This window comes from Engystomops pustulosus, chromosome 6 (genome assembly GCF_040894005.1).
Source record: "Engystomops pustulosus chromosome 6, aEngPut4.maternal, whole genome shotgun sequence".
Lineage (NCBI taxonomy): Eukaryota > Metazoa > Chordata > Amphibia > Anura > Leptodactylidae > Engystomops > Engystomops pustulosus.
Window position 1 is genome coordinate 187787539 of NC_092416.1, and position 20166 is coordinate 187807704.

General features: G+C 49.0%; 1 protein-coding gene across 2 annotated transcripts in view; it reads right to left on the bottom strand.

Annotated features, from left to right (window-relative positions):
* Positions 1–98: 98 nt before the first annotated feature.
* Positions 99–20166, bottom strand: part of MAP2K4 (mitogen-activated protein kinase kinase 4) — a 60975-nt gene continuing 40907 nt past the window's right edge. For both annotated transcript variants that reach the window (XM_072112733.1, XM_072112732.1), the window contains 2 exons: positions 16913–16958; positions 99–868 (listed from right to left, as the gene is read on the bottom strand). In XM_072112733.1, the coding sequence (XP_071968834.1) occupies positions 755–868; positions 16913–16958 (160 nt within the window). In that variant the 3' untranslated portion in view covers positions 99–754. The remainder of the gene's footprint in view (positions 869–16912; positions 16959–20166) is intronic.

The following is a 20166-nucleotide window of genomic DNA, read 5'->3' on the forward strand; positions in this document are numbered from 1 at the left end:
TGTTAGATTTTCTTCAATGCAACTTTATTACTTTTTTGTGTGTTTTTGTTTTTTTTTTTGGTAGAGATTTATATATTTTTTTTAACGATTTATGATTCTTTAAAAAAAAAAAAAAAAAAAAAAGAGGGGAAAAAAAAATATTCAACCAACACTCGCAATAACATAACAATATTTTAGCAGAACAGGACTCCATTCTCTGCCACAAAAAAAAAATTAAAAAATATGGGAAGGAAAAAAAAAAAAAAGAAGTGTGTCCAGACCGGGCGCGTCACCGGACCACCTGGCGGAGAATCGGTTAACCTATTGCACTTTGTGAAGAAAAAAAAAAATTTTTTTTTTGTTTTTTTATTTAAAAATAATAAAAAATATATATTTATATATAATTCATATTCTTTGCCTTGCCCCGCCCCTGGGAGGGTGAGGGGCGGGGTCAGGTTGGATGATGACACCAGGTCTTCCCTCTCTCTCTGGCGACGCCTCCTTTAGGGCAGCAGCGGCTCCACTGAGCTGGGGGGGGGGGGGGGGGGGGGCACGGTCCAGTCCCTGGATGATGATGATGATGTGTGACCAGCAGAGTAACGGGATGCGATTTACATGGGACTGCAGCGCACGGACACGATGGAAAGAGGAAACAAAGACGGATCTTATTGCACGTGGTGCCACGGGAGGTGGTGCGGGGGCGGCTCTGCCTGCGGGGGGCTCCCAGCGCTTTCTCTTTAGTTGCCGTTTGCTAGAGTTTTGGGTGGCAGCGAGGTCAATCGACGTACATGGGGGAGCTGGGCGTGGCCGGCATCTGATCCAGGATTTTGATGACGTACGTGGCCACGTCCACGTATCGCTCCTCGTACATCATGATAAAAGAGTGTTTCTGTATGGAGAGAGAAAAGTATAATAATATCCTTCCAGGTCATTGCACAGAGCACAGCAGTGTGAGGTCTGATTACACATCTCTCCAGGGACAATACATAACACTGGCTGCAGAGAGCACAGAGCACAGCAGTGTGAGGTCTGATTACACATCTCTCCAGGGACAATACATAACACTGGCTGCAGAGAGCACAGAGCACAGCAGTGTGAGGTATGATTACACATCTCTCCAGGGACAATACATAACACTGGCTGCAGAGAGCACAGATCACAGCAGTGTGAGGTCTGATTACACATCTCTCCAGGGACAATACATAACACTGGCTGCAGAGTGCACAGAGCACAGCAGTGTGAGGTCTGATTACACATCTCTCCCGGGACAATACATAACACTGGCTGCAGAGAGCACAGAGCACAGCAGTGTGAGGTCTGATTACACATCTCTCCAAAGACAATACATAACACTGGCTGCAGAGAGCACAGAGCACAGCAGTGTGAGGTATGATTACACATCTCTCCAGGCACAGTACATAACACTGGCTGCAGAGAACACAGAGCACAGCAGTGTGAGGTCTGATTACACATCTCTCCAGGGACAATACATAACACTGGCTGCAGGGAGCACAGAGCACAGCAATGTGAGGTCTGATTACACATCTCTCCAGGTACAATACATAACACTGGCTGCAGAGAGCACAGAGCACAGCAGTGTGAGGTCTGATTACACATCTCTCCAGGGACAATACATAACACTGGCTGCAGAGAGCACAGAGCACAGCAGTGTGAGGTCTGATTACACATCTCTCCAGGGACAGTACATAACACTGGCTGCAGAGAGCACAGAGCACAGCAGTGTGAGGTCTGATTACACATCTCTCCAGGGACAATACATAACACTGGCTGCAGAGAGCACAGAGCACAGCAGTGTGAGGTCTGATTACACATCTCTCCAAAGACAATACATAACACTGGCTGCAGAGAGCACAGAGCACAGCAGTGTGAGGTATGATTACACATCTCTCCAGGGACAATACATAACACTGGCTGCAGAGAGCACAGATCACAGCAGTGTGAGGTCTGATTACACATCTCTCCAGGCACAGTACATAACACTGGCTGCAGAGAACACAGAGCACAGCAGTGTGAGGTCTGATTACACATCTCTCCAGGGACAATACATAACACTGGCTGCAGGGAGCACAGAGCACAGCAATGTGAGGTCTGATTACACATCTCTCCAGGTACAATACATAACACTGGCTGCAGAGAGCACAGAGCACAGCAGTGTGATGTCTGATTACACATCTCTCCAGGGACAATACATAACACTGGCTGCAGAGAGCACAGAGCACAGCAGTGTGAGGTCTGATTACACATCTCTCCAGGGACAGTACATAACACTGGCTGCACAGAGCACAGCAGTGTGAGGTCTGATTACACATCTCTCCAGGGACAATACATAACACTGGCTGCAGAGAGCACAGAGCACAGCAGTGTGAGGTCTGATTACACATCTCTCTAGGGACTATACATAACACTGGCTGCAGGGAGCACAGAGCACAGCAGTGTGAGGTCTGATTACACATCTCTCCAAAGACAATACATAACACTGGCTGCAGAGAGCACAGCAGTGTGAGGTCTGATTACACATCTCTCCAGGGACAATACATAACACTGGCTGCTGGGAGCACAGAGCACAGCAGTGTGAGGTCTGATTACACATCTCTCCAGGGACAATACATAACACTGGCTGCAGAGAGCACAGAGCACAGCAGTGTGAGGTCTGATTACACATCTCTCCAGGGACCATTCATAACACTGGCTGCAGAGAGCACAGAGCACAGCAGTGTGAGGTCTGATTACACATCTCTCCAGGGACAATACATAACACTGGCTGCAGAGAGCACAAAGCACAGCAGCGTGAGGTCTGATTACACATCTCTCCAGGGACAATACATAACACTGGCTGCAGAGAGGACAGAGCACAGCAGTGTGAGGTCTGATTACACATCTCTCCAGGGACAATACATAACACTGGCTGCTGGGAGCACAGAGCACAGCAGTGTGAGGTCTGATTACACATCTCTCCAGGGACAATACATAACACTGGCTGCAGAGAGCACAGAGCACAGCAGTGTGAGGTCTGATTACACATCTCTCCAGGGACCATTCATAACACTGGCTGCAGAGAGCACAGAGCACAGCAGTGTGAGGTCTGATTACACATCTCTCCAGGGACAATACATAACACTGGCTGCAGAGAGCACAAAGCACAGCAGCGTGAGGTCTGATTACACATCTCTCCAGGGACAATACATAACACTGGCTGCAGAGAGGACAGAGCACAGCAGTGTGAGGTCTGATTACACATCTCTCCAGGGACAGTACATAACACTGGCTGCAGGGAGCACAGAGCACAGCAGTGTGAGGTCTGATTACACATCTCTCCAGGGATAATACATAACACTGGCTGCAGAGAGCACAGAGCACAGCAGTGTGAGGTCTGATTACACATCTCTCCAGGGACAATACATAATACTGGCTGCAGAGAGCACAGAGCACAGCAGTGTGAGGTCTGATTACACATCTCTCCGAGGACAATACATAACACTGGCTGCAGAGAGCACAGAGCACAGCAGTGTGAGGTCTGATTACACATCTCTCCAGGGACAATACATAACACTGGCTGCAGAGAGCACAGAGCACAGCAGTGTGAGGTCTGATTACACATCTCTCCAGGGACAGTACATAACACTGGCTGCACAGAGCACAGCAGTGTGAGGTCTAATTACACATCTCTCCAGGGACAGTACATAACACTGGCTGCAGGGAGCACAAAGCACAGCAGTGTGAGGTCTGATTACACATCTCTCCAGGGATAATACATAACACTGGCTGCAGAGAGGACAGAGCACAGCAGTGTGAGGTCTGATTACACATCTCTCCATGGACAATACATAACACTGGCTGCAGAGAGCACAGAGCACAGCAGTGTGAGGTCTAATTACACATCTCTCCAGGGACAGTACATAACACTGGCTGCAGGGAGCACAGAGCACAGCAGTGTGAGGTCTGATTACACATCTCTCCAGGGATAATACATAACACTGGCTGCAGAGAGCACAGAGCACAGCAGTGTGAGGTCTGATTACACATCTCTCCAGGGACAATACATAATACTGGCTGCAGAGAGCACAGAGCACAGCAGTGTGAGGTCTGATTACACATCTCTCCGAGGACAATACATAACACTGGCTGCAGAGAGCACAGAGCACAGCAGTGTGAGGTCTGATTACACATCTCTCCAGGGACAATACATAACACTGGCTGCAGAGAGCACAGAGCACAGCAGTGTGAGGTCTGATTACACATCTCTCCAGGGATAATACATAACACTGGCTGCAGAGAGCACAGAGCACAGCAGTGTGAGGTCTGATTACACATCTCTCCAGGGACAGTACATAACACTGGCTGCACAGAGCACAGCAGTGTGAGGTCTAATTACACATCTCTCCAGGGACAGTACATAACACTGGCTGCAGGGAGCACAGAGCACAGCAGTGTGAGGTCTGATTACACATCTCTCCAGGGATAATACATAACACTGGCTGCAGAGAGCACAGAGCACAGCAGTGTGAGGTCTGATTACACATCTCTCCAGGGACAATACATAACACTGGCTGCAGAGAGCACAGAGCACAGCAGTGTGAGGTCTGATTACACATCTCTCCAGGGATAATACATAACACTGGCTGCAGAGAGCACAGAGCACAGCAGTGTGAGGTCTGATTACACATCTCTCCAGGGACAATACATAACACTGGGTGCAGAGAGCACAGAGCACAGCAGTGTGAGGTCTGATTACACATCTCTCCAGGGACAATACATAACACTGGCTGCAGAGAGAACAGAGCACAGCAGTGTGAGGTCTGATTACACATCTCTCCAGGGACAGTACATAACACTGGCTGCAGAGAGCACAGAGCACAGCAGGGTGAGGTCTGATTACACATCTCTCCAGGGACAATACATAACACTGGCTGCAGAGAGCACAGAGCACAGCAGGGTGAGGTCTGATTACACATCTCTCCAGGGACAATACATAACACTGGCTGCAGAGAGCACAGAGCACAGCAGTGTGAGGTCTGATTACACATCTCTCCAGGGACAATACATAACACTGGCTGCAGAGAGCACAGAGCACAGCAGTGTGAGGTCTGATTACACATCTCTCCAGGGACAATACATAACACTGGCTGCAGAGAGCACAGAGCACAGCAGTGTGAGGTCTGATTACACATCTCTCCAGGGACAATACATAACACTGGCTGCAGAGAGCACAGAGCACAGCAGTGTGAGGTCTGATTATACATCTCTCCAGGGACAGTACATAACACTGGCTGCAGAGGGCACAGAGCACAGCAGTGAGGTCTGATAACACATCTCTCCAGGTATAATACATAACACTGGCTGCAGAGAGCACAGAGCACAGCAGTGTGAGGTCTGATTACACATCACTCCCCAGGGACAATACATAACACTGGCTGCAGAGAGCACAGAGCACAGCAGTGTGAGGTCTGATTACACATCTCTCCAGGGACAATACATAACACTGGCTGCAGAGAGCACAGAGCACAGCAGTGTGAGGTCTGATTACACATCTCTCCAGGGACAATACATAACACTGGCTGCAGAGAGCACAGAGCACAGCAGTGTGAGGTCTGATTACACATCTCTCCAGGGACAATACATAACACTGGCTGCAGAGAGCACAGAGCACAGCAGTGTGAGGTCTAATTACACATCACTCCTGGGACAATACATAACACTGGCTGCACAGAGCACAGAGCAAAGCAGTGTGAGGTCTGATTACACATCTCTCCAGGGACAATACATAACACTGGCTGCAGAGAGCACAGAGCACAGCAGTGTGAGGTCTGATTACACATCTTTCCAGGGACAATACATAACACTGGCTGCAGAGAGCACAGCAGTGTGAGGTCTGATTACACATCTCTCCAGGGACAATACATAACACTGGCTGCAGAGAGCACAGAGCACAGCAGTGTGAGGTCTGATTACACATCTCTCCAGGGACAGTACATAACACTGGCTGCAGGGAGCACAGAGCACAGCAGTGTGAGGTCTGATTACACATCTCTCCAGGGACAATACATAATACTGGCTGCAGAGAGCACAGAGCACAGCAGTGTGAGGTCTGATTACACATCTCTCCAGGGACAGTACATAACACTGGCTGCAGAGAGCACAGAGCACAGCAGTGTGAGGTCTGATTACACATCTCTCCGAGGACAATACATAACACTGGCTGCAGAGTGCACAGAGCACAGCAGTGTGAGGTCTGATTACACATCTCTCCAGGGACAATACATAACACTGGCTGCAGAGAGCACAGAGCACAGCAGTGTGAGGTCTGATTACACATCTCTCCAGGAACAGTACATAACACTGGCTGCACAGAGCACAGCAGTGTGAGGTATGATTACACATCTCTCCAGGGACAATACATAACACTGGCTGCAGAGAGCACAGAGCACAGCAGTGTGAGGTCTGATTACACATCTCTCCAGGGACAATACATAACACTGGCTGCAGAGAGCACAGAGCACAGCAGTGTGAGGTCTGATTACACATCTCTCCAGGAACAGTACATAACACTGGCTGCACAGAGCACAGCAGTGTGAGGTATGATTACACATCTCTCCAGGGACAATACATAACACTGGCTGCAGAGAGCACAGAGCACAGCAGTGTGAGGTCTGATTACACATCACTCCTGGGACAATACATAACACTGGCTGCACAGAGCACAGCAGTGTGAGGTCTGATTACACATCTCTCCAGGGACAATACATAACACTGGCTGCAGAGAGCACAGCAGTGTGAGGTCTGATTACACATCTCTCCAGGGACAATACATAACACTGGCTGCAGAGAGCACAGAGCACAGCAGTGTGAGGTCTGATTACACATCTCTCCAGGGACAGTACATAACACTGGCTGCACAGAGCACAGCAGTGTGAGGTATGATTACACATCTCTCCAGGGACAATACATAACACTGGCTGCAGAGAGCACAGAGCACAGCAGTGTGAGGTCTGATTACACATCTCTCCAGGGACAATACATAATACTGGCTGCAGAGAGCACAGAGCACAGCAGTGTGAGGTCTGATTACACATCTCTCCGAGGACAATACATAACACTGGCTGCAGAGAGCACAAAGCACAGCAGTGTGAGGTCTGATTACACATCTCTACAGGGAAAATACATAACACTGGCTGCAGAGAGCACAGAGCACAGCAGTGTGAGGTCTGATTACACATCTCTCCAGGGACAATACATAATACTGGCTGCAGAGAGCACAGAGCACAGCAGTGTGAGGTCTGATTACACATCTCTCCGAGGACAATACATAACACTGGCTGCAGAGAGCACAGATCACAGCAGTGTGAGGTCTGATTACACATCTCTCCAGGGACAATACATAACACTGGCTGCAGGGAGCACAGAGCACAGCAGTGTGAGGTCTGATTACACATCTCTCCAGGGACAATACATAACACTGGCTGCAGAGAGCACAGAGCACAGCAGTGTGAGGTCTGATTATACATCTCTCCAGGGACAATACATAATACTGGCTGCAGAGAGCACAGAGCACAGCAGTGTGAGGTCTGATTACACATCTCTCCAGGGACAGTACATAACACAGGCTGCAGAGAGCACAGAGCACAGCAGTGTGAGGTCTGATTACACATCTCTCCAGGGACAATACATAACACTGGCTGCAGAGGGCACAGAGCACAGCAGTGAGGTCTGATAACACATCTCTCCAGGGACAATACATAACACTGGCTGCAGAGAGCACAGAGCACAGCAGTGTGAGGTCTGATTACACATCACTCCTGGGACAATACATAACACTGGCTGCAGAGAGCACAGCAGTGTGAGGTCTGATTACACATCTCTCCAGGGACAATACATAACACTGGCTGCAGAGAGCACAGAGCACAGCAGTGTGAGGTCTGATTACACATCACTCCTGGGACAATACATAACACTGGCTGCAGAGAGCACAGCAGTGTGAGGTCTGATTACACATCTCTCCAGGGACAATACATAACACTGGCTGCAGAGAGCACAGAGCACAGCAGTGTGAGGTCTGATTACACATCTCTCCAGGGACAGTACATAACACTGGCTGCAGAGAGCACAGCAGTGTGAGGTCTGATTACACATCTCTCCAGGGACAATACATAACACTGGCTGCAGAGAGCACAGCAGTGTGAGGTCTGATTACACATCTCTCCAGGGACAATACATAACACTGGCTGCAGAGAGCACAGAGCACAGCAGTGTGAGGTCTGATTACACATCTCTCCAGGGACAGTACATAACACTGGCTGCACAGAGCACAGCAGTGTGAGGTCTGATTACACATCTCTCCAGGGACAATACATAACACTGGCTGCAGAGAGCACAGAGCACAGCAGTGTGAGGTCTGATTACACATCACTCCTGGGACAATACATAACACTGGCTGCACAGAGCACAGCAGTGTGAGGTCTGATTACACATCTCTCCAGGGACAATACATAACACTGGCTGCAGAGAGCACAGAGCACAGCAGTGTGAGGTCTGATTACACATCACTCCTGGGACAATACATAACACTGGCTGCAGAGAGCAAACAGTGTGAGGTCTGATTACACATCTCTCCAGGGACAATACATAACACTGGCTGCAGAGAGCACAGAGCACAGCAGTGTGAGGTCTGATTACACATCTCTCCAGGGACAATACATAACACTGGCTGCAGAGAGCAGAGAGCACAGAGCACAGCAGTGTGAGGTCTGATTACACATCTCTCCAGGGACAATACATAACACTGGCTGCAGAGAGCACAGAGCACAGCAGTGTGAGGTCTGATTACACATCTCTCCAGGGACAATACATAACACTGGCTGCAGAGAGCACAGAGCACAGCAGTGTGAGGTCTGATTACACATCTCTCCAGGGACAATACATAACACTGGCTGCAGAGAGCACAGAGCACAGCAGTGTGAGGTCTGATTACACATCTCTCCGAGGACAATACATAACACTGGCTGCAGAGAGCACAGAGCACAGCAGTGTGAGGTCTGATTACACATCTCTCCAGGGACAATACATAGCACTGGCTGCAGAGAGCACAGAGCACAGCAGTGTGAGGTCTGATTACACATCTCTCCAGGGACAGTACATAACACTGGCTGCACAGAGCACAGCAGTGTGAGGTCTGATTACACATCTCTCCAGGGACAATACATAACACTGGCTGCAGAGAGCACAGAGCACAGCAGTGTGAGGTCTGATTACACATCACTCCTGGGACAATACATAACACTGGCTGCAGAGAGCACAGCAGTGTGAGGTCTGATTACACATCTCTCCAGGGACAATACATAACACTGGCTGCAGAGAGCACAGAGCACAGCAGTGTGAGGTCTGATTACACATCTCTCCAGGACATTATATAACACTGTCTGCAGAGAGCACAGAGCACAGCAGTGTGAGGTCTGATTACACATCTCTCCAGGGACAGTACATAACACTGGCTGCAGAGAGCACAGAGCACAGCAGTGTGAGGTCTGATTACACATCTCTCCAGGGACAATACATAACACTGGCTGCAGAGAGCACAGAGCACAGCAGTGTGAGGTCTGATTACACATCTCTCCAGGGACAATACATAACACTGGCTGCAGAGGGCACAGAGCACAGCAGTGAGGTCTGATAACACATCTCTCCAGGTATAATACATAACACTGGCTGCAGAGAGCACAGAGCACAGCAGTGTGAGGTCTGATTACACATCACTCCCCAGGGACAATACATAACACTGGCTGCAGAGAGCACAGAGCACAGCAGTGTGAGGTCTGATTACACATCTCTCCAGGGACAATACATAACACTGGCTGCAGAGAGCACAGAGCACAGCAGTGTGAGGTCTGATTACACATCTCTCCAGGGACAATACATAGCACTGGCTGCAGAGAGCACAGAGCACAGCAGTGTGAGGTCTGATTACACATCTCTCCAGGGACAGTACATAACACTGGCTGCACAGAGCACAGCAGTGTGAGGTATGATTACACATCTCTCCAGGGACAATACATAACACTGGCTGCAGAGAGCACAGAGCACAGCAGTGTGACGTCTGATTACACATCTCTCCAGGGACAGTACATAACACTGGCTGCACAGAGCACAGCAGTGTGAGGTCTGATTACACATCTCTCCAGGGACAATACATAACACTGGCTGCAGAGAGCACAGAGCACAGCAGTGTGAGGTCTGATTACACATCACTCCTGGGACAATACATAACACTGGCTGCAGAGAGCACAGAGCACAGCAGTGTGAGGTCTGATTACACATCTCTCCAGGACATTATATAACACTGTCTGCAGAGAGCACAGAGCACAGCAGTGTGAGGTCTGATTACACATCTCTCCAGGGACAGTACATAACACTGGCTGCAGAGAGCACAGAGCACAGCAGTGTGAGGTCTGATTACACATCTCTCCAGGGACAATACATAACACTGGCTGCAGAGAGCACAGAGCACAGCAGTGTGAGGTCTGATTACACATCTCTCCAGAGACAATACATAACACTGGCTGCAGAGAGCACAGAGCACAGCAGTGTGAGGTCTGATTACACATCTCTCCAGGGACAATACATAACACTGGCTGCAGAGAGCACAGAGCACAGCAGTGTGAGGTCTGATTACACATCTCTCCAGAGACAATACATAACACTGGCTGCAGAGAGCACAGAGCACAGCAGTGTGAGGTCTGATTACACATCTCTCCAGGGACAATACATAACACTGGCTGCAGAGAGCACAGAGCACAGCAGTGTGAGGTCTGATTACACATCTCTCCAGAGACAATACATAACACTGGCTGCAGAGAGCACAGAGCACAGCAGTGTGAGGTCTGATTACACATCTCTCCAGGGACAATACATAACACTGGCTGCAGAGGGCACAGAGCACAGCAGTGAGGTCTGATAACACATCTCTCCAGGTATAATACATAACACTGGCTGCAGAGAGCACAGAGCACAGCAGTGTGAGGTCTGATTACACATCACTCCCCAGGGACAATACATAACACTGGCTGCAGAGAGCACAGAGCACAGCAGTGTGAGGTCTGATTACACATCTCTCCAGGGACAATACATAACACTGGCTGCAGAGAGCACAGAGCACAGCAGTGTGAGGTCTGATTACACATCTCTCCAGGGACAATACATAGCACTGGCTGCAGAGAGCACAGAGCACAGCAGTGTGAGGTCTGATTACACATCTCTCCAGGGACAGTACATAACACTGGCTGCAGAGAGCACAGCAGTGTGAGGTCTGATTACACATCTCTCCAGGGACAATACATAACACTGGCTGCAGAGAGCACAGAGCACAGCAGTGTGAGGTCTGATTACACATCTCTCCAGGGACAATACATAACACTGGCTGCAGAGAGCACAGAGCACAGCAGTGTGAGGTCTGATTACACATCTCTCCAGGGACAGTACATAACACTGGCTGCAGAGAGCACAGAGCACAGCAGTGTGAGGTCTGATTACACATCTCTCCAGGGACAATACATAACACTGGCTGCAGAGAGCACAGAGCACAGCAGTGTGAGGTCTGATTACACATCTCTCCAGGGACAATACATAACACTGGCTGCAGAGAGCACAGAGCACAGCAGTGTGAGGTCTGATTACACATCACTCCTGGGACAATACATAACACTGGCTGCAGAGAGCAAAGCAGTGTGAGGTCTGATTACACATCTCTCCAGGGACAATACATAACACTGGCTGCAGAGAGCACAGAGCACAGCAGTGTGAGGTCTGATTACACATCTCTCCAGGGACAATACATAACACTGGCTGCAGAGAGCACAGAGCACAGCAGTGTGAGGTCTGATTACACATCTCTCCAGGGACAATACATAATACTGGCTGCAGAGAGCACAGAGCACAGCAGTGTGAGGTCTGATTACACATCTCTCCAGGGACAATACATAACACTGGCTGCAGAGAGCACAGAGCACAGCAGTGTGAGGTCTGATTACATATCTCTGCAGTAACAATACATAACACTGGCTGCAGAGAGCACAGAGCACAGCAGTGTGAGGTCTGATTACACATCTCTCCAGGGACAATACATAACACTGGCTGCAGAGAGCACAGAGCACAGCAGTGTGAGGTCTGATTACACATCACTCCTGGGACAATACATAACACTGGCTGCACAGAGCACAGCAGTGTGAGGTCTGATTACACATCTCTCCAGGGACAATACATAACACTGGCTGCAGAGAGCACAGAGCACAGCAGTGTGAGGTCTGATTACACATCTCTCCAGGGACAATACATAACACTGGCTGCATAGAGCACAGCAGTGTGAGGTCTGATTACACATCTCTCCAGGGACAATACATAACACTGGCTGCAGAGAGCACAGAGCACAGCAGTGTGAGGTCTGATTACACATCTCTCCAGGGACAATACATAACACTGGCTGCAGAGAGCACAGAGCACAGCAGTGTGAGGTCTGATTACACATCTCTCCAGGACATTATATAACACTGTCTGCAGAGAGCACAGAGCACAGCAGTGTGAGGTCTGATTACACATCTCTCCAGGGACAGTACATAACACTGGCTGCAGAGAGCACAGAGCACAGCAGTGTGAGGTCTGATTACACATCTCTCCAGGGACAATACATAACACTGGCTGCAGAGAGCACAGAGCACAGCAGTGTGAGGTCTGATTACACATCTCTCCAGGGACAATACATAACACTGGCTGCAGAGGGCACAGAGCACAGCAGTGAGGTCTGATAACACATCTCTCCAGGTATAATACATAACACTGGCTGCAGAGAGCACAGAGCACAGCAGTGTGAGGTCTGATTACACATCACTCCCCAGGGACAATACATAACACTGGCTGCAGAGAGCACAGAGCACAGCAGTGTGAGGTCTGATTACACATCTCTCCAGGGACAATACATAACACTGGCTGCAGAGAGCACAGAGCACAGCAGTGTGAGGTCTGATTACACATCTCTCCAGGGACAATACATAATACTGGCTGCAGAGAGCACAGAGCACAGCAGTGTGAGGTCTGATTACACATCTCTCCGAGGACAATACATAACACTGGCTGCAGAGAGCACAGAGCACAGCAGTGTGAGGTCTGATTACACATCTCTCCAGGGACAATACATAACACTGGCTGCAGAGAGTACAGAGCACAGCAGTGTGAGGTCTGATTACACATCTCTCCAGGGACAATACATAACACTGGCTGCAGAGAGCACAGAGCACAGCAGTGTGAGGTCTGATTACACATCTCTCCAGGGACAGTACATAACACTGGCTGCAGGGAGCACAGAGCACAGCAGTGTGAGGTCTGATTACACATCTCTCTAGGGACAATACATAACACTGGCTGCAGAGAGCACAGAGCACAGCAGTGTGAGGTCTGATTACACATCTCTCCAGGGACAGTACATAACACTGGCTGCAGAGGGCACAGAGCACAGCAGTGAGGTCTGATTACACATCTCTCCAGGGACAATACATAACACTGGCTGCAGAGAGCACAGAGCACAGCAGTGTGAGGTCTGATTACACATCTCTCCAGGGACAATACATAACACTGGCTGCAGAGAGCACAGAGCACAGCAGTGTGAGGTCTGATTACACATCTCTCCAGGGACAGTACATAACACTGGCTGCAGGGAGCACAGAGCACAGCAGTGTGAGGTCTGATTACACATCTCTCTAGGGACAATACATAACACTGGCTGCAGAGAGCACAGAGCACAGCAGTGTGAGGTCTGATTACACATCTCTCCAGGGACAATACATAACACTGGCTGCAGAGGGCACAGAGCACAGCAGTGAGGTCTGATTACACATCTCTCCAGGGACAATACATAACACTGGCTGCAGAGAGCACAGAGCACAGCAGTGTGAGGTCTGATTACACATCTCTCCAGGGACAATACATAACACTGGCTGCAGAGAGCACAGAGCACAGCAGTGTGAGGTCTGATTACACATCACTCCTGGGACAATACATAACACTGGCTGCAGAGAGCAAAGCAGTGTGAGGTCTGATTACACATCTCTCCAGGGACAATACATAACACTGGCTGCAGAGAGCACAGAGCACAGCAGTGTGAGGTCTGATTACACATCTCTCCAGGGACAATACATAACACTGGCTGCAGAGAGCACAGAGCACAGCAGTGTGAGGTCTGATTACACATCTCTCCAGGGACAATACATAATACTGGCTGCAGAGAGCACAGAGCACAGCAGTGTGAGGTCTGATTACACATCTCTCCAGGGACAATACATAACACTGGCTGCAGAGAGCACAGAGCACAGCAGTGTGAGGTCTGATTACATATCTCTGCAGTAACAATACATAACACTGGCTGCAGAGAGCACAGAGCACAGCAGTGTGAGGTCTGATTACACATCTCTCCAGGGACAATACATAACACTGGCTGCAGAGAGCACAGAGCACAGCAGTGTGAGGTCTGATTACACATCTCTCCAGGGACAATACATAACACTGGCTGCAGAGAGCACAGAGCACAGCAGTGTGAGGTCTAATTACACATCACTCCTGGGACAATACATAACACTGGCTGCACAGAGCACAGAGCAAAGCAGTGTGAGGTCTGATTACACATCTCTCCAGGGACAATACATAACACTGGCTGCAGAGAGCACAGAGCACAGCAGTGTGAGGTCTGATTACACATCTTTCCAGGGACAATACATAACACTGGCTGCAGAGAGCACAGCAGTGTGAGGTCTGATTACACATCTCTCCAGGGACAATACATAACACTGGCTGCAGAGAGCACAGAGCACAGCAGTGTGAGGTCTGATTACACATCTCTCCAGGGACAGTACATAACACTGGCTGCAGGGAGCACAGAGCACAGCAGTGTGAGGTCTGATTACACATCTCTCCAGGGACAATACATAACACTGGCTGCAGAGGGCACAGAGCACAGCAGTGAGGTCTGATAACACATCTCTCCAGGGACAATACATAACACTGGCTGCAGAGAGCACAGAGCACAGCAGTGTGAGGTCTGATTACACATCACTCCTGGGACAATACATAACACTGGCTGCAGAGAGCACAGAGCACAGCAGTGTGAGGTCTGATTACACATCACTCCTGGGACAATACATAACACTGGCTGCAGAGAGCACAGCAGTGTGAGGTCTGATTACACATCTCTCCAGGGACAATACATAACACTGGCTGCAGAGAGCACAGAGCACAGCAGTGTGAGGTCTGATTACACATCTCTCCAGGGACAGTACATAACACTGGCTGCAGAGAGCACAGCAGTGTGAGGTCTGATTACACATCTCTCCAGGGACAATACATAACACTGGCTGCAGAGAGCACAGCAGTGTGAGGTCTGATTACACATCTCTCCAGGGACAATACATAACACTGGCTGCACAGAGCACAGCAGTGTGAGGTCTGATTACACATCTCTCCAGGGACAATACATAACACTGGCTGCAGAGAGCACAGAGCACAGCAGTGTGAGGTCTGATTACACATCACTCCTGGGACAATACATAACACTGGCTGCACAGAGCACAGCAGTGTGAGGTCTGATTACACATCTCTCCAGGGACAATACATAACACTGGCTGCAGAGAGCACAGAGCACAGCAGTGTGAGGTCTGATTACACATCACTCCTGGGACAATACATAACACTGGCTGCAGAGAGCAAACAGTGTGAGGTCTGATTACACACCTCTCCAGGGACAATACATAACACTGGCTGCAGAGAGCACAGAGCACAGCAGTGTGAGGTCTGATTACACATCTCTCCAGGGACAATACATAACACTGGCAGCAGAGAGCACAAAGCACAGCAGTGTGAGGACTGATTACACATCTCTCCAGGGACAATACATAACACTGGCTGCAGAGAGCACAGAGTACAGCAGTGTGAGGTCTGATCACACATCTCTCCAGGGACAATACATAACACTGGCTGCAGAGAGTACAGCAGTGTGAGGTCTGATTACACATCTCTCCAGGGACAGTACATAACACTGGCTGCAGAGAGCACAGAGCACAGCAGTGTGAGGTCTGATTACACATCTCTCCAGGGACAATACATAACACTGGCTGCAGGGAGCACAGAGCACAGCAGTGTGAGGTCTGATTACACATCTCTCCAGGGACAATACATAACACTGGCTGCAGAGAGCACAGAGCACAGCAGTGTGAGGACTGATTACACATCTCTCCAGGGACAATACATAACACTGGCTGCAGAGAGCACAGAGCACAGCAGTGTGAGGTCTGATTACACATCTCTCCAGGGACAATACATAACACTGGCTGCAGAGAGCACAGAGTACAGCAGTGTGAGGTCTGATCACACATCTCTCCAGGGACAATACATAACACTGGCTGCAGAGAGTACAGCAGTGTGAGGTCTGATTACACATCTCTCCAGGGACAGTACATAACACTGGCTGCAGAGAGCACAGAGCACAGCAGTGTGAGGTCTGATTACACATCTCTCCAGGGACAATACATAACACTGGCTGCAGGGAGCACAGAGCACAGCAGTGTGAGGTCTGATTACACATCTCTCCAGGGACAATACATAACACTGGCTGCAGAGAGCACAGAGCACAGCAGTGTGAGGACTGATTACACATCTCTCCAGGGACAATACATAACACTGGCTGCAGGCAGTTCCTGATCACAGGTTCCTTTATTAAGCTTTTCCAATAACAACCACTGTTCACATGACCTGGCTGTAGTCCTGAGTTGCAATACCAAGTCCGTCCACTATCCAACATGCGGGCTGTGCTCAGTAGAAAGTGAAGCAACTGCATTTTGTCTAAGCCATAAAACCCCCGACAATCCCTTTAATAAAAGCTACTCACCAGAAGCTCTCTGTACTTTGGCCTTTTGGACTCGTCCTTTGTAAGGCTACAAAAAAAAAGTGTTAGGTGCTGGTGTGTGAAAGGATTAACCATAATTAAAGTAAAAAAAACGATCACATGCTGCCTCTGACCAGCAGGTGGCGCAATACTAGTGGTGCAATACATTAGGTGACCAGCAGGTGGCAGCAGCTGCACATAATATTACTAGTGGTGTAATACACTAGGTGACCAGCAGGTGGCAGCAGCTGCACATAATATTACTAGTGGTGTAATACACTAGGTGGCCAGCAGGTGGCAGCAGCTGCACATAATATTACTAGTGGTGCAATACACTAGGTGACCAGCAGGTGGCAGCAGCTGCACATAATATTACTAGTGGTGTAACACACTAGGTGGCCAGCAGGTGGCAGCAGCTGCACATAATATTACTAGTGGTGTAACACACTAGGTGGCCAGCAGGTGGCAGCAGCTGCACATAATATTACTAGTGGTGTAATACATTAGGTGGCCAGCAGGTGGCAGCAGCTGTACATAATATTACTAGTGGTGTAATACACTAGGTGGCAGCAGCTGCACATAATATTACTAGTGGTGTAATACACTAGGTGGCCAGCAGCTGCACATAATATTACTAGTGGTGTAATACACTAGGTGGCCAGCAGGTGGCAGCAGCTGCACATAATATTACTAGTGGTGTAATACACTAGGTGGCAGCAGCTGCACATAATATTACTAGTGGTGTAATACATTAGGTGACCAGCAGGTTGCAGCAGCCGTACATAATATTACTAGTGGTGTAATACACTAGGTGACCAGCAGGTGGCAGCAGCTGCACATAATATTACTAGTGGTGTAATACACTAGGCGGCCAGCAGGTGGCAGCAGCTGCACATAATATTACTAGTGGTGTAATACGCTAGGTGGCCAGCAGGTGGCAGCAGCTGCACATAATATTACTAGTGGTGTAATACACTAGGTGGCCAGCAGGTGGCAGCAGCGGCACATAATATTACTAGTGGTGTAATACACTAGGTGGCCAGCAGGTGGCAGCAGCTGCACATAATATTACTAGTGGTGTAATACACTAGGTGGCCAGCAGGTGGCAGCAGCTGCACATAATATTACTAGTGGTGTAATACACTAGGTGGCCAGCAGGTGGCAGCAGCTGCACATAATATTACTAGTGGTGTAATACACTAGGTGGCCAGCAGGCGGCAGCAGCTGCACATAATATTACTAGTGGTGTAATACACTAGGTGGCCAGCAGCTGCACATAATATTACTAGTGGTGTAATACACTAGGTGGCCAGCAGCTGCACATAATATTACTAGTGGTGTAATACACTAGGTGGCCAGCAGCTGCACATAATATTACTAGTGGTGTAATACACTAGGTGGCCAGCAGGTGGCAGCAGCTGCACATAATATTACTAGTGGTGTAATACACTAGGTGGCAGCAGCTGCACATAATATTACTAGTGGTGTAATACATTAGGTGACCAGCAGGTGGCAGCAGCTGCACATAATATTACTAGTGGTGTAATACACTAGGTGGCCAGCAGGTGGCAGCAGCTGCACATAATATTACTAGTGGTGTAATACACTAGGTGGCCAGCAGGTGGCCGCAGCTGCACATAATATTACTAGTGGTGTAATACACTAGGTGGCCAGCAGGTGGCAGCAGCTGCACATAATATTACTAGTGGTGTAATACACTAGGTGGCCAGCAGGTGGCAGCAGCTGCACATAATATTACTAGTGGTGTAATACACTAGGTGGCCAGCAGGTGGCAGCAGCTGCACATAATATTACTAGTGGTGTAACACACTAGGTGGCCAGCAGGTGGCAGCAGCTGCACATAATATTACTAGTGGTGTAACACACTAGGTGGCCAGCAGGTGGCAGCAGCTGCACATAATATTACTAGTGGTGTAATACATTAGGTGGCCAGCAGGTGGCAGCAGCTGCACATAATATTACTAGTGGTGTAATACGCTAGGTGACCAGTAGGTGGCAGCAGCTGCACATAATATTACTAGTGGTGCAATACACTAGGTGACCAGCAGGTGGCAGCAGCGGCACATAATATTACTAGTGGTGTAATACATTAGGTGGCCAGCAGGTGGCAGCAGCTGCACATAATATTACTAGTGGTGTAATACACTAGGTGGCCAGCAGGTGGCAGCAGCTGCACATAATATTACTAGTGGTGTAATACACTAGGTGGCCAGCAGGTGGCAGCAGCTGCACATAATATTACTAGTGGTGTAATACACTAGGTGGCCAGCAGGTGGCAGCAGCTGCACATAATATTACTAGTGGTGTAATACGCTAGGTGGCCAGCAGGTGGCAGCAGCTGCACATAATATTACTAGTGGTGTAATACACTAGGTGACCAGCAGGTGGCAGCAGCGGTACATAATATTACTAGTGGTGTAATACACTAGGTGGCCAGCAGGTGGCAGCAGCTGCACATAATATTACTAGTGGTGTAATACACTAGGTGGCCAGCAGGTGGCAGCAGCTGCACATAATATTACTAGTGGTGTAATACACTAGGTGGCCAGCAGGTGGCAGCAGCTGCACATAATATTACTAGTGGTGTAATACGCTAGGTGGCCAGCAGGTGGCAGCAGCTGCACATAATATTACTAGTGGTGTAATACGCTAGGTGGCAGCAGCTGCACATAATATTACTAGTGGTGTAATACACTAGGTGGCCAGCAGCTGCACATAATATTACTAGTGGTGTAATACGCTAGGTGACCAGCAGGTGGCAGCAGCTGCATATAATATTACTAGTGGTGTAATACACTAGGTGGCAGCAGCTGCACATAATATTACTAGTGGTGTAACACACTAGGTGGCCAGCAGGTGGCAGCAGCTGCACATAATATTACTAGTGGTGTAATACGCTAGGTGGCAGCAGCTGCACATAATATTACTAGTGGTGTAATACACTAGGTGGCCAACAGGTGGCAGCAGCTGCACATAATATTACTAGTGGTGTAATACACTAGGTGACCAGCAGGTTGCAGCAGCCGTACATAATATTACTAGTGGTGTAATACACTAGGTGACCAGCAGGTGGCAGCAGCTGCACATAATATTACTAGTGGTGTAATACGCTAGGTGGCCAGCAGGTGGCAGCAGCTGCACATAATATTACTAGTGGTGTAATACACTAGGTGGCCAGCAGGTGGCAGCAGCTGCACATAATATTACTAGTGGTGTAATACACTAGGTGGCCAGCA